Here is a 15,966-nt window from a genome sequence, read left to right on the forward strand (position 1 = left end):
GTGACTAAAGGAAGAGCCTTTCAGAATAATTCTTTAGCTCTACTGAATATGAAGGACAAAAAAAGATAGTTGCCAATAATGTACTTTTTAAAAACCTCTGTAAATATTTTGCATTGTGTTTTAATAACAATACAGCTTTTGCTTTTAAACCTTGCAGAACTAAGAACTCTTCAAAAAAAGTAAGGCTTTAAAAACAACTTTTTGTACCCTTAATTATTGCACTGCAAGTTGACAAAAAGCTGAGAATTAAGTCCTCACACTTGGCATACTATTAAATGACATTTTAGAAGGAAATGGAGTATTTCAAAAGTTCTAGCCAAAAAAAGATATAATTGGGGAAAAAAAAAAAAGAGGCTTAATGCTATTGTAAGAAATACTGGCTAATTCTATTAAGAAGTTTAGTTACAGAAAGTTGGTCTTTTTGAAAGTACTATTGAAAAAGTTTAACATGGAACTTGGAAGAACTGTAGAAAACAAAATATCTGTGTTCTAAAAATTAGGTTAACAATACACTCCAGCATACTTTGTCCAACATGTTTAATTCCTTGTTGCTCACTCGATTTATTCTTTCTCTAATTACAGCAGATGGATCAGGTACAGTTTTAGAATTGACTTCCCTATGGTTATAACTTGCTTCATTTACAGTAAAGATGACGAACCACCAAATTCATACTCCCAAGAAGAGAAGGTGTCTTTAATGATGGCCAGCACCAGAGGACTCTGAAACAAAGACACAATTTAGACTGTTCAAACAGTAGAGCAAATCAACTCAGGAACATAGCTCAGAACCTAGTACAGACAACTGTATCTACACCTGAGCAAAAGAACTGGCAGATTCAGCTCCCCTGTCAAATAAAACAAAACCCTGAAACTACATACATAAACTTGGCCAATACTAAAAATCCTCTTTCGCAAGTTTTAAAAGCACTATCATAGGCAAACATCCATTCTTCCTCAGTTTTGGTATGGTTCTTTCTAAATTAAAGTTTATGCTATTATCCTTAGGTCTACTGGGCAGTATTTTCACTAATTACACATTTTAAAATGTAAATAATGTTTGCATATACAAAGTCAACTGGGAGCAAATGGGCTATCATGGTGCAGAAAGTTAACTGAGATTGAGCAGCTCATGATAAACTAAATTCCAATGTGATGTCAGAAGAAACTGTCCATAGATATCTGAACACTACTTTATAGAGGATATAAAAATACAAATTCAAAATACAAGTTTAAACTTCTTAGTTTCTTAACAGCTAAAATAGAAGCTACTCTTGAGATCATGCTGATTTTAGTAATTCCATTAAATGATTGTTACTATTATTTAAAAGAATTCCTCCCCTCCACAATCAAGGCACACAACTTCCATTCTACTCCTGAAACCTATGCAAAGGACAACTTAAGACAAGAGGTAGCATCTGTGCAGATTCACAGATGTTTCTAGGTTATAAAACCATCAATACAACGCAAACTACATATTTTGAAGTAGTCTTTAAACATTTTCTAAATCCATAACTTAAACCCCAAACTTACGTAAAATATGCTGAGCTCATTTTTATGGCACTCATTTAAAAAATACAACAGATTATTAGATATTTAATACTTACTATCTGCCACTGCTTTTTTGCCTGGGAAAAAAAAAAAAAGAAAAAACAAGCTGAACAATGACAGTGTAAAAAAATACTTCCTATTTATTTTTTGCAGATAAACTTCAATTAGATTATAATACTTGTGATTTACTAACTTAGCTTGAACAAGGTTTAAAAACTGTACAATATGTACTTTCCATGGTACATGTCAGTAAATGTTGTCTTGATTTTTTAAAAGTTGTTTGTTTTTAATTAACCAAGACTCCAAGCATTTAGAAATTGTACCCATCAAGACTCCTACTGTAATTCAAAAGAAACATATAAAGAATGGTACTGTTTTACGTAATATATGGATATACATACATACAACATACAGATGTAAACTGAAGCGCTAAGAATACAGTTTGCTTTAAAATCTTCCCTTGTAAGTAAAACAGCTTATTTTATATTCCCATTGTAATTGTTCTCTTAAAATACTGATTCACAGTGATCAGACAAAAATAGATGGAAAACATTCTTCACAAGGAAGACAGTCATAAGAGGTTGTGCAATCTACACCCTTGGAAATATTTATTTGAATTATGAAAAAGCTTTTAAAAACCTGTATTTTTTTGCACACCTTGAGCAAAAACTCAAAAATATAAGGATTCTAAAAAAACTTCTAATCAAAATATGTTCTAGTTCAGAACAGTCTTAATTCCCCTTCAGGACAAATCTACAGGAGAAGCCTCTGGCTATACGTTGCAAGTTAGATGCGTGTTTTTAAAACCAATTCCTATGTTACCTAATCTTCATAATGTAGGCAGAATTACACTGGTATTTGAGTATTTTTGTTAGTATAACCTTCTACACTGAGCATATTAAAACTTGTAAATTTTATGGCAAAGACCTGGCCTTAAGTAAGAGTGTTCATTTCTTATTTGCTCGATGTTTTCAATGACTGATTTCTAACCATTAAGGATATTCTTACCTATAAACCTTATCTATAAAGTAACAGCTAATGAAGACTATAATGTGTAACTTACCACCATATGAAATTTTGTAATAGACATAAGCTGTTAATGCTACACCAACCCATATTTCTTGATACACAGTTGTGAAGTAGAATTTCATGGCTCTCAATGACTTTGGAAGCATGGTCTGCACCATCTGAAAAGTATAAGAAGTTTTACAATGGTTAGTTTTGGAACTGTATTCTTACCTGCTATGTTTTTAATATATATACACAGATATATGTATTTATATATATACACACTCCTGATATATATCAGCAGCAGTTTACAGGTTAAAAAAAAAATCCCCAAACATGCAGAAGTACTTATTCCAAAGCAAAGCAATAAAAATTCAGAGTTAAGGTTACTATTTATGGGCTAAGACAATAAAAAATAATAAATTACAGCTGATAAAAGGGTTCAAAGATGACTCAATAGAGCATTTACGGAGCAGCAATAGCTAGGCTCCTCTCTCCCTATCAGTGACAGCTCTTTTTAATGTTTCCAAATTGTCTCAGGAGGAAAGTCTCATTCCAGACAAGCTAGAGAGGCTCCTTCCTTGCACTACCAAGTTAGTTTCCCTCCCTTCCCCACAGCTAAGATGTCTCTCCCAACATGGTAATTTCTACTCAAAATAGCAAAATAAATGATGTTAAGCTACTGACTTCATAATTTATTATGAATATTTTACTTTCAAAGTATGCCCCAAGAGCAAGAAGCCTGTCGATGTTTTTCTCTTTTCTATACAGCTTTGTTAGACAAACAGAGAACTGCAAGATGTTTTAAAATAAAGCTTACCCTACCTCCCATACAACGTTAGTACAAATCTGCACCACATTGCACTGAAATACTACGTGTTATACTGTCTTACATACAGCGCTTCACCCCAATAAAGTCACTATTTACACTTATTACAACCCAATAAAGTCAACTATGTACACACATAGATGGTATATGGTAAATCAGAGTCCCAGGAAACAAAAGCAGATTTAAACTTCTATGAGGTGATGCTTACTCACTTATTTGCCATTACTAAATGTAAAGCATCCTTTGGCAAGCATCAAAGAGAAAAGGATGCATGGGTAGCCAATGCCAAAACAACTGGAAAAATCTAGGTAATTCTTGAAAAATGAAAGCATTTTCATGGTAATTAATGTGTAATTATAGACAAACCCACATGTATCTTTGTTTATGGACAGACATTTCAATCAAATTTATTATTGTGGACATTTCCTGAAACAGTGTTGTGCTTTCACCAGTACTATTAAAAACACTGCAACTGCCCCAAAATTTCCAGTATTTGTAGTTTCAGATGAACAGTACCATAATAGCAGTCATTCTGCTATAACAGAATATCAAGACATACTAACAAACAAGGAGATTGAGCAGAAAGGAAGGAAAGGATTTTCCCACCGCTACGCAGAGAACAAGCAATATTATTTCCAATTAACACCCTGCTAAAACCCGGCCGAGGCCTTTCCCCAAGGCTTCGGCGGGGACGACGTCGTTGTGGCCTTTTTTCCGAAATCTAGCCGGAACAACGCCGGATTTGCTTTCTCACAGACCTCCCCGCCACGACCCCACCTCAGCCCTGGGTACCTGACCACAGCCCCATCCGCACTGGGCGGGGGGGGAGGGTAGGTAACGGCAGAGCTCGAGCGCCGATGGCCGACGCCTTCCCCCGTCCCCCCTTTTCCCCAGGCTGAACCAAACTGCCTCCCCGAGACACCTCGAGCGATGCCTGCCAACAACCGGCGGGGCTCGCTTGGGCCGAAACCCACCGTTACAGACGGGAGCGCGCGGCCCGTCAGCGAAGGTCACCGAGCAGGGAGGGACTCCGCTACCGCCGCGGGGGATGCTGGGAAAGGAGGCGCCACCGAGGGAAGACAGCGCACCAAGAGAGGCGCCGCCGCCTAGCGCCCCCTACGGCGGCGGAGGACGAGAGCGCCTTCCCCTGCCCCGCGGCCGCGCCCGACGCCCTGGAGCGCGCGGGGGAAGCACCGGCAGCCGCCGCCGCCGCCTCGCTCCACGTACCGAGTCCCGTCGTTACCGAAATCCGGAATAAAACTCCTTAACACCAATGTGAAGTTAAGAAGCAGGCACTTCGTTTCTTGCAGCGCTGGGGACACGGGGGATCGCTCCTCCAAAGGCGTGTCCGACTTAGTATCAAAATCCATCCGTTTTTATAGACTTTTTCTGTCAGGTCATTGTTACGCAAGTTCTTTACATAAAAATGCATACTATGCTCGCTCTTAAATTTAACCTTTATAATGATTGGTCCTTTGATTAGATAACCTTATCAATATTCTTATTTAAAAACAATCCTTGGTCAATTTCACTTAGCTCTACTGATTGGAATCTTCGATACTCAGATCAAGATGGGAAGGGTAAGGGGGTTTCCAAGCAGCATAAGTCCGTGACAGTTTCCTTACTTTCTTAAACCAAAACATAGAAAAACCAGTAACTTCCTGGTAAGGTTTCCATGGTTAGCTATTTCAAACTTTAATATTAAGGTTCCTATAGTCACACATAACACAGTTCCTGAAGTTTCTATGGCTACATTTCAAACTTAACAATCCTATACATTATGCTTCACAATTTTACTTCTTAATCACACCTAACTCTTCTTTGTGATTAAATTTTGATTTATCAGAATATTTGCAACACCGTCATGTCCCTGCGCCCCCTCAGCCGCTCCGGGGCCGTGCCGGGCCCTCACAGAGTTCATGTAGAAATCCAGACGCAGTCCCAGGGTCCCTCTCACCCCAGCGTTTCGCCGTATCTGCACCTCACTCCTCCTACCCGAGAAGGGAACACGGCAAGTCCAACGCCAGGACAATACCAGGAAGAGCCTGCCGAGTATTTCTGTACTGTGTCCCTTATAGAATACCTTGTCCTGGCGGACCGGCAGGCACCCGCTGTGCCAGGTTCAGGAGGGCTGAGGCATCTACGTGCCTGTAGGCCACTTCCTCCAGGTGACACCAAGGCCTGGGATTCCAGAGCAGCTCGGCCATTGTTCTGTGGGTGTGAGGGGGGGAAACTGACTACCCCACGCCCCTCCTGGCCGAGGACGGAGGGAGCCTTATCCTGGCAAGAGCACAGGAGGGAGCCGGCGGGGCGGGTGGCCCAGCTCGCCGCTCGGGCGCCCACCCGCCAACGAGAGCGGTGGCCGCCCCTCAGCTGTGGCTACAGCAGGGGGCGCCTGGCCCTTGGGTCACGTGCCAGGGGCGGGGCCGGGCCGAGGGCGGGAAGAGGGGCGGTGTAGGCGCGCGGTGGGAGTCGGGGTGCGAAGCACGGGCCCCGTGCAGCCGCCATCATGCTGCGGCAGCTCACCGCGGAGCAGATTAGGGATTGGTTCACCATCGGGAAAGCCGTGACTGCCGTCGAGTTCTTGGGCGAGGAGGCGCAGGCCGGTGCCCCGCGTAGTCCCCCCTGGCGCCCCCCCGGCCCCCTCGCCGCACGGGAGCCATTAACGGCTGCCAGGTGAGTGCCAGGCGCTGAGCCTCTGCTCTTGGTGGCCAGGAGATGTTCCTCACAGCCGGGGTGAAGGGCCGTCTGTGAGGGCACCAGTGGTGTCCCTTCTCTCATGTGCGCAGCTGTGGCCCCCAGGGTCTGGACTGTCCACCCCCCCCCCCCTTCTCCACTCTGCGTGGGCCCAGGGTGGTGCAGTTGTTGGCTTCCAGCCTAACACCCTCGGTAATGTTTGTGGCTGTAGTTCAGGTGTGCGTAGATGTGTTTTTGTGGGTTTAATACTTAAGTTATTTTCTGATTTGCTACTTAGGTCTATTGTCTTGATCATAGCTAGACATGCTATGTGTGGGATTTGCTTTCTCTGAAGTGCATTAGCGCTGGCATGAAATTCTGGCAAGTGCTGGTGAAAAACTGGAACAGTCTTAGAGAAGACGTGGTTTATTCTGATTTAGGTGTGTAGCTTAGGAATTTTGGCAGTGGCAAGTGATAAATGAGATTCAGGAGTAAACTTATTTGTTCATTAGGGAACAATATTTTCACAGAGTGTGTTTCTATGTATTTAACTTTTAAGTCAATGAGCAACACTGATGATTTGGGCTGATCTTTTTTGCCCTCATAGTCCCTTAGCACTATTACTAGCTTTTCTCATGTTGTTTTCATTGACAGATCCTTGAATGTTGAATAATTATTTTACAGTACATAAATTATTTGGTAAGTAGTTTCATATGTTATTTGTAACTAAGCGCTTTTCATTTATACCAAAGTTCGTAAGCAAATAAACTTAGTAATAAGTGGGTGTTACCTACCCTATACCTTTGTTAGTAAGTTTAATTTGGTATTTAATGCTACAAATTTGTGAAAAACTGACTTATTTCTTACCTGTTTTCTCCCTTCTTATGTTCCTCTCCAGTCAGCAGTCTTCCAGCAGTTGAGATACTGAGTCACTTACAGCAGATGTTTGCAGTTATTTTCAAACTGAATCTTTCTGTTTGTTTCCCTATAGGAACTTTTGTTTTCTGTGAGCAGCAGTTTACAGTCTGTTTTCCTGAATCGACTGCTATGTGTTTTCTAACTAAACTGTGCATGTTTATTGCTCTTGTGACCTATCTGAAGCATTTACCAGGGTAAAGCTAGTTCAGGGTATATTGGCATGTCACTCCTTGGATGTGTGTTAATCTCAGATGGCAGACTTTACAGCCAAGGAGGAGAACTGTATGTGTATTTGCATAGCAGCCAGGTACATTTGGTTTTCAGTAGTGTCTGGATCTTGAAAACAAAAAAATACTTTCTTCTGGATGCTGCCCAAACTGGAATGTGTTGGGCAGTGCATAGTAATCTTAGTATTTAGATCAGATTTGGTTAGTGTATCCGTGGTTGCTATAGAAAAGTGTTGTGTATACAATTCCATACACTACAGTCTTTTTCAAAATTAGCTGGAGGTACAGTCTAGAGTGAGTGTCATTTTTTTCCTGTGTGATGTATAGCAGTATGGTTAGGAACTCTCTTAAAGGGTGTACATAGGATTCTAAGAAAGAATGAACCTTTTGCATAACATCTTAACAGCAGATATTCTGAGAGTTCAGGAGAGACTGTTGTCAGTTTCTGTCTTTGCTTCAAGGAAAGGACAAAACTGCCACATCAGAATATCTATCCCCTCTCATCCTTTAATGTAAAAGTGCTGCTATTAGGAAGCTCTGAATCTCTAACTGAGAGCTACTGGTTATGCAAGTAGTTAAAATTTTCCAGAAGTGACCAGACAGAATTTTATAGTTTTTTAAGGTTATTTACTATGAATGTAATTCCTAAACCCAGTATGTGCAAGATGTCTGGGATTTCTCAGCCTTTATTTAGGTGCCAATAACATTTTAGTATTTGGGAAGGGTTTGACAACAGATTCTTGAACCTAACTGAGCGCTAAACCACTGAAATCTACTAAATAACACAGGAGAAATTAGCAAGATTCATCAAGCCTCCTGTGCCTAGGTAGAGGCAAATCTTTATCTTTGGTTAGACAAATGCCTCTTTCCCCTCAAAAGCCTTAGCAGATAACCTAATTGTGGGGTTTGATAATTGTGTTAACAGAGAAAAGTTATTTTTTACAGGTTCTTTTTTTTTTTTTTTTTCCTTCTTTCCCATCTGAGAAAGAGAGAGGGGGGATATGCCTCCTAAATAGCCATTTATGTAAGTGTGGACAGAATTTGTCATCATTAGACGTGTAAAATCTTTGAGCAGCGATGATAGGTGCATGTGTGTCGTGCAGCAAAATGAAGAGAACCTCTTCAAGAAGGTGTGTTTGCTTAGCTGTATTTTGTTTCCATATATGCTTCTGTTTCACAGTTCTGGGGGTGTGCTTACATTTAGAGAGTTTTTGCAGAACTTGAAGAATCTTGAGAAGGTTTAGATTCAAGTAGGAAATGCTTAGAATTTATTCACTGGCTTCTTAAGAAGGAGTTTGAAGAGCTGAAAACAAAAGAATTTCTCTCCTTTTGTTGAGGCTGCTTGTAGCATAATAGTCTATTTTAATATTTCCTTCAAAACTATTGGTTTGTTTCTTGCGAAAATCAAACCCAGAGTTATTTCAAATTTTTCAAGTACTTATTTATATTTATTTCAAGCAGAATATATGATTATTGATGGAGACTGTCTTCCTACTTCTTTTGTCTAAATTTAGGTGTAAGAATGTGTAGGATTAATACCAAATTGGTAATGGTAATAACAGGTGTGTTATTGCACACAAGTGTGTGTAATAACTAATATTTTACAAAAATGTTACTGAGACTGTCTAATGGGATCTAAAAGCCTTATGTCTCCCTTAAAAAGAGATGTAGAATGTATTCTCCTCCTTTACTGATGATGCCTCATTTTGCAAGGCTTTTAAGATTGTCTTGTTATCTGAACTACCTCTAGAATAGCAGTTTTAGTAATTGAGCTTGTTGGGGAAAGATAATAGTTCTCAGAAATTGTGGTTGTAATTTTGATCCTTAAATAGCTCATTGATTAACTTTTTAATTCCTCTGATTATTTTTAACTGAATGAAAAGAAATTTAGACCCTTAAATCTTTCCTCATTATCAAAACAATTGTGGGTCACATTAAAACACTTAAATGCTTAAGTGTGCAAAAAGTCATTATTTTTCTCTTTGATTTCTTGCATTTCCTAAGCGTAGCTTTCACCAAGTTAGCCCTTTTTTATAGCCAGCTTATTTGGCTAAAAACATTGCATGCTGTTTTTTCTACGTGACACCTCTGCAGGTGGGAGACATTGCTGCCCTTTGAAATTATTACCACTCACCTTTCTGTTATCGGAGTGATTTGTGTCAGCTGCCTCCCTATGTCAGAAATACCAACTGGGTTAGTGTAAGGAACAATATAATTTCAGATAACCTCATGCAAATCATGTAGGCCATAAATAAAAAGTGCTTAAAGAAACAGTTGAGTTCTCAGTAATTTTCGGCAGGGACACATGATGACTGACTGGCCTACAGCTATGTTACTGCTAGCAGATATAGTTGAAATCTGAGTGTAAGCTAAATTCCAGAAAATAGCTTCTCTTAGCTGGTGGACTGAGGTACAGATTCTCTCTGTAGTATGTTGTGGTAAACCTAGCAGATTTCTTTAAAATATGTTTAGCTTTTTTTAGTTTGTCTTCTTGCTCTTACGCCTTTGCTTTTTCTATGCTTTTCTCTGCTTTTTAACTGGAGAGTATGTAATACTTTTCATCAGATGAAAGTGCTCATATTCCATAAAGTTACCTCTCATCTCTGTATTTGAAAAACAGATGAAGTGAGGTCTTAGTGGATGGCATTTTTTCAGCCTTTGGATAATTTTTTTTCTGTACCTGCTCCAGTTCCCAGTTTGGTTTCTCCCTCTCCCCCCAAGTGTGGACACTAGAACTGGATGCAGTAACGTAGTATCAGTTTTATCAATAAAACATGCATATAAAAGTAGGTAAGCCTTTTTGTGCATTTCCTTAGTATTGCCTTGGGATTTAACATTGAATTGGCTACAATGCCTAGATATTTTTTTTAACTATTATTCAGTGACTGCCTTTTACCATATGTTGTAGTTGATTGTCCTTGTTTCTGGACTTAGAAGACTGCATTTGCTTATATTAAAGTGAAATTGAAGTGAAATTTATGAAGAATGGGTAAGTTGTATCTGTGGTCATCTTGTGGGGTTGTGGTTTGGTTTTGTTGTTTGGTTTTTTTCCCCACTTGTTTTTGATGATCATAAAGGTAAGTGGACCTTGCATGTTTACTGGCCTGCCATTTTCCATAAACTAAAATTTGGAAGCTAAAATTTAATGCTTTTTTCACCCATTCTTCAATAGAAAGCTGTGAGGGTACCATTTAAAGAAACTAATTTATGTGAATTGCTGTTGCAGGAGTCTTGTACATTTGACCAAATACAAATTATTTTCTGAAACCAGCATTGTGCATGTTAATTCTCAATGTAAGATTAATTCTGCTAATGCCTTTTATATGCTCAGTACCCGTTACTCTCTTTCCTATGGAAAAGGTACTTGAAGTTTAACTCCTTGGGGAGCTTTATAACTGATGAAAAACCTTTCTTTCAAACGATTCCTGCCCTCATGCAGGGATCCATGTCTGGATTGTTTAGACATGCATGAAAAGAATCTGATACTCTTTATTCTGCATCAGTAGGGCAGAGTACGTTGAGATCAACACTTCTGTTATTTATCCGCAAACTGACAACTGCACAAAAGGAGGGCAAAGAGTTTATAACAGCTCTGAGTGCAGATACAATGCGTTTGCACAGGCTTGTGAAGTTTTGTGTGTTTAGTTAAAGGGAAGTAGAGGGCGCAGTTACTTTTGGTATTGAGTTGCAATTTTTTATTACTCTAAACCTGTAGGAACTGATTCACTCTAGTCCTCCAGTGTTTTGCAAGTTAGGTGTATGCAAGAGTTCTGATTGTTTCACGTTCTGTGTATATTATGTTCCACTCTTCTACATGAAATGTACTCTAGATTATAAGTTTCCAAAGGTTTTTCAAAATAGTATTTTTATCTTTTATGAAAATATTGTGCCATTTATTTCACCCAATTTATATTGCATTATTAGTAACTTCTTTGTTGGGTGGGGGACACAACTGTGGAGCATAAGGAAGTATCTTTCAGTTTTATGTTACCAACTTGAGGAAATCTGATTGTCTTCTTCAGTATGTTTGAACAAAATATCAGAGGAAGCAGTTTTCATCTGTGTTTGCAAAATAGTCCATTTTGTGAATTGGGCCATGTGAGTCTTGCCCATTTTTTATGATGTAGCAGACATTAAAAGGAAATCTGGAGATGAAGAGGTTACATAACATATGTAAAAATTTGTTACATGCAGTGATTGGAGCCCAATTGGAAATGTAGCAAACTGAGTTCTAGCATATGTTTTCACTGATTTTCTGCTCTAATTGTCTGCTGTGACCGTAACCGCTACATATCCACTTAGTCTTGTAAAACTTTATTATGAACCCACAGTGACAGATGATGGCTACTGAAAAACATGAAATTTGGTTAAATTTAAAATGATCGCCTGTTGCTTTGGAAATGAATGATCTGTTGATGCTATTGCTATTCTAGAAAAGTACTGCCTGGTTTGATCAAAACGTTTCAGTTTAATGCAGAGTCTGGGTTTTAGGATAGCTTCCAGTAAGTCAAATGACAAAGTACAACTATTTGAAATAAAATAATTCATTAATTTCTTGAAGATTAGAGAGCTGGTTGTTAAATGCTGTTAAATATCTGATGTTTTCATTTAGTTGTCTGCCTTCACAGTACTTCAGGAGGTGCAGAGCAAAGTTTGGAAAAAATACAGAAACAGTACATGCAGCGTGTTACAATTTCTGACATTGTTTTCATTTTAGAACTTATTCTTGAAGTTGAGAAATAACTATTCACCTCCAAAAAGTATTTACGAGTTTATTTGGTATAACTGATATTATATTAAACCATTTATCTTACACGGTATAAAGTTCCCATAGAGCTTAAAACGTATGTAACAAGTACAGAAGTTTTGCCTAACACTTTGTGGATTGATTCTATTTCAAAATATGGAAAGCAGTCTTTCTTGTTTAAATATGTCTAGCTGTATATGGCTAAAAAAAAATGCTTAACAGTTTTTTCAGAAACATCTTATGTTTTGGTTAAAAGGTGCCTTCAAACACAACATCTTTAAGGAACTATAAAGATAAAAGGAGAGTTCTTATTTAAAGTTTGTTTACTGCATACTAGCTATGATCAAGGATTTTAATTTCTGAACTTGGAAAAAAGGGGAGCATGTCACATTTCTTATTCCTATGTTTGTGGATGGCAATGACAAAAAGGGAATGCAAACAGCTACATAGCTTTTTGAAAGAAACAAACCAACTTAACTTGATGGGTAGTAATAGGGTAGATTCCAGATTCTATGAGAGAAGGTGGGAAACATGCTTTGTGTGTTTTTGTCGACATAACTTGAGACTGTGGGGATTTCATCTTTGTCCGATTTGTTAGAACTGTCTCCACGCAGGCTGAAATGTTCAGAGCAATTTGTATTCCATGCATCTACCAGTTGATCTTGTTGGTTTTCTCTCTCAGTGGTAGTAAGAAAATCTTTTAAAACTTGCTTGAATATGTAGACTATTTCCCAGGGTAAAACATCATTTTCTGCCAAAACTTCACGAAATCTAGAAACAAACAAAAATTGAAATCTAATCATCAGCACTGAAAACTCTTCTGTTTCTTCTCTCGCCTTTTGAGGGGAGGGGAAGGAGGAGGAAATGACTGCCTTCTGGTGTCATTTATTCCTTGCTGCCACATTTCCCCACACACATCCCCCCAAATATTATTTAACAATGCACTGGATGTGGTCCAGCTATTATGAGGATTGAAAGCTATTGTTATTTGGTATGGGGTTTTTTTGTTTTTTTTTTTTTTTAAATTGGCCCATCTGGGTAACTTGATTTAAACTGACTTTGCCCTTAGGTATATTCTGGGCTTTAGAAGGCACATAGGCTTGGTCTGACGTTTCTACGTGTCCCTAGAAAATGTATTAAAAATACAGGCATAGGAGAATTTTTCTTTGTAAAATGGGGGGTGTTGTTTGTTTGTTTGTTTTTAAAAAACAGGATTTTTTTTTCTCTTTTTTTTTTTACAGTAATTTGCTAGTTTTAGAAGCTTTCAGGTATTTTGGACAGTGAAGCTGGGTTTCTGCGTAACAGTACATTGCATTAGTGCTTTAATTTGATTTTTGGTTATTGGGTTACTAATTTATAAATACTGGGGATAAATAACAGAGGAAAAACTGAATGTATTGAGAGGTCACATGTTTAAACATGTGAGACTTCCCTTGTTTTGGATTAGACCAGGAAAATTCTGATTAAAAACTTCCTTCAAGTACAACATATTAAAGACGTAATTTCTAAAACACGTGTAAAAATGTGTTCCAGTTGTTGGTCATTGTTATTTTGGAAGGAAAATCAGAGCCAAATATAAGCTTGCATTAGGTAGAAGAAACATCTTACTTATGATAGAGTGCTCAAAGTTAGAGAAATATGAAACAATTACCTGCTGAGAACAGTTCCTGTTTGGCAAGGCTGGATTTGTGAACACAGAACTTCAAGCTGCCGTTGCTCAGTAGCTGGAATTGTTGCTTGAGGGTTTTGGTAGTTCTTCAGCCAGTTGTAATCCATGCCAGTCTTCTGGACTTTCTGTTCATTTTCAATCTCTTGCACTAATCTTTCACGCTCTTTCAGGTGCCATTTCAATTCCCTCAGTAGGGTTTTTGTAACTACCTCTGATCCAGGATATCTTGTGGGTTTGTAGGAATCATTTTTTGACCATTTCATCCAGCCAAAAAGTGGCATTTTTAAGCTGTAAGGTGGGGGGGGAAGTAGATTTTGCTTATTTCTGTCCGACTAATAGTTAGTTATACCTGTAGACTTCCTTCCTAGCAGCTGAATGTTTAAAGACTTTATTAGTGATCCTAAAATATTTTGCAGTACAATATAGGTAGTGATAACAATAATCGCCAAGCCATAATTAAATCTGTCAAGCCTTACATTTTATAATATTTTTCGTCTTTTTTCTGAGTTAATATAACTGTGTGAAGTTTACAGCATTTAAAAGTGCCTATCTATCATCTCGGAAATATTTCATTTTTTATCCTGGTAGTACATATGGTTTAAAAAAAAAAGCCACAAACCAACCAAAAAAAAACCTAAAAAAGCCTCACAAAAACCCTCAAAACCAACCAAACAAGAAACTCCCCCAAAACAACAACAGCAACAAAAAAAAACCCCAACAAAACACAAAACCCCAAACCTTGAAAATTTGAAGTTACCTGTACTTTTGAAAGTGATTAAATAAAGTTAAGTGCTGGAACTCTGTGATCTGTTTTTAAAACTTCAGTATCAATTTTTATTTTAAATAAATTCTTGTTTACATAATATGGAAATAGAAATCTGGTGCAGTAGGCTTTTAAATTGCAGTTTGTTACAGATCATGCAGACACAAGCATACTTAATTGGAATAAAATAATATAAATTACCTTTTGCAGTTGTCTGTGAACAGTGTTGTTTCTGGTGAGTTTGCTTGAAGGTCTCTTATTCTAGCATATCCTGTTTCCAGGCTGTTACTACTGCTGGAAGAAAACAAGGGTTTTTCTCTTTTTTTTTTTTTTTTTTTTCATTTACTCAAACTGTGCTTAGAAAAATGACTTTCTCTACTGAATATGACAGTTTTAAGTTTTTCTGCTTTTAAGGTTCTTTTTCATCCTCTGTACCAGAGAGAATTAGTAATCCATTTAACCTAACATGGTCTTTCAAATACTTTCTACAAAGTCCATTAAGATCTCCTACCTTTGAATTGAGTTCTGCCGATGGCAGCAATTTAAAAAAAGATGGTAACAATTTCAAATGCTTGTTGCTAAATCCATCCAAAGGTATTGTTGGTAGTGAGATGAATAATGATAGTCTGAAGCAACTACAGATGTGCTTCTAGCTAAAGTTAAGGCTGTCGTATGATGTGATGCTTGGCTGTGTGTAGCTGTAGGTCACAGTTTAGAGCTGTATTTTTATGCCTGTAGAGTGCTAAAAATAACTATGTTGCTTTTATCATCAAACTAAACTTTAAAGCTATTGAGATGCTAGAATACTTTTCTGCCATTAGAGGGGGATCAGGCTGTTCTACTGTCATTTTTAAACAGCTAAGAATAGTCTTTCTCTAGTAAAGATTATCTAAAGCCTTTGTTAAGTGAGTGTTGACAGAAAAGAGCTATTTGACAGTTACTCAGGATTTTGTTGCTATATTAAATACTTCTTCCAGATGAATTTCATCAATCTCATGGTACTACACTTTTTCATTACTATGCATAGCTGTTAGCATTTTTAATTAACATTTCAAATGTGTTTAAAGTAGCCAGTCTGTAACACCTATGGTGTGCCATGAAAGACACATTAATCTAATTAAAGGAATAGAATGATAAGGAGATGGAAATTGAGGTCAAACTGATCTAAAAAGCCCAGAATTGTAAGTCTTACCATAGACTTTGCTTCCCTCTCAACTGGCTGTCAGTTGCCTGCTCCCTCTTTCCTTGATGAGTATTTTGAGCATATCCATTTTTAAGATTCATTTTCAGGGATGGCATTGTGCACACTAAAGGTCGCTGAAGCAGCCATTTTCTGTTCCAGTTATCTGGTCTCTTCCTATTAATCTAAACAGTAGTCATGGTATACGAAATGCCTTCTCTTCTGCTCTTTCTTGTTCTAATGACTGTCTTTGCTCCTGTAAGTATTTTTCATTCCTACTTTTTTGCCTCCACTGGTATGTTGAACTGTTGGGAGAACAAGGGTTCTGTAAATCTGTTCTAGATGTCATACAACATAAAGGATGACGTGTATGGCTGTTATTAAAGCTGATATTACTTATA

General features: G+C 38.0%; 3 protein-coding genes across 5 annotated transcripts in view; 1 reads left to right on the top strand and 2 right to left on the bottom strand.

Annotated features, from left to right (window-relative positions):
- Nucleotides 1-520: 520 nt before the first annotated feature.
- ATP5MJ (ATP synthase membrane subunit j) lies at nucleotides 521-4,477 on the bottom strand. Its single transcript, XM_052783328.1, has 4 exons — nucleotides 4,360-4,477; nucleotides 2,612-2,735; nucleotides 1,605-1,625; nucleotides 521-720 (listed from the first exon to the last, which is right to left on the bottom strand). The coding sequence occupies exons 2-4, from the start codon at nucleotides 2,733-2,735 to the stop codon at nucleotides 695-697; spliced, it is 171 nt and encodes a 56-aa protein (XP_052639288.1). The 5' UTR covers nucleotides 4,360-4,477; the 3' UTR covers nucleotides 521-694.
- Nucleotides 4,478-5,852: 1,375 nt separating this feature from the next.
- The window catches only part of TDRD9 (tudor domain containing 9), a 93,591-nt gene continuing 83,477 nt past the window's right edge, over nucleotides 5,853-15,966 (top strand). For all 3 annotated transcript variants that reach the window (XM_052783330.1, XM_052783332.1, XM_052783331.1), the window contains exon 1: nucleotides 5,853-6,061. In XM_052783330.1, coding sequence (XP_052639290.1) covers nucleotides 5,895-6,061 — 167 coding nt within the window. In that variant the 5' untranslated portion in view covers nucleotides 5,853-5,894. The remainder of the gene's footprint in view (nucleotides 6,062-15,966) is intronic.
- Nucleotides 11,491-15,877, bottom strand: RD3L (RD3 like). Its single transcript, XM_052783333.1, is given in 5 exon segments — nucleotides 11,491-12,724; nucleotides 13,605-13,963; nucleotides 13,965-13,995; nucleotides 14,590-14,679; nucleotides 15,578-15,877. Coding segments are annotated over 5 exon segments (885 nt in total). The 5' UTR covers nucleotides 15,685-15,877; the 3' UTR covers nucleotides 11,491-12,426.

This window comes from Harpia harpyja, chromosome 3 (assembly GCF_026419915.1).
Source record: "Harpia harpyja isolate bHarHar1 chromosome 3, bHarHar1 primary haplotype, whole genome shotgun sequence".
Classification (NCBI taxonomy): domain Eukaryota; kingdom Metazoa; phylum Chordata; class Aves; order Accipitriformes; family Accipitridae; genus Harpia; species Harpia harpyja.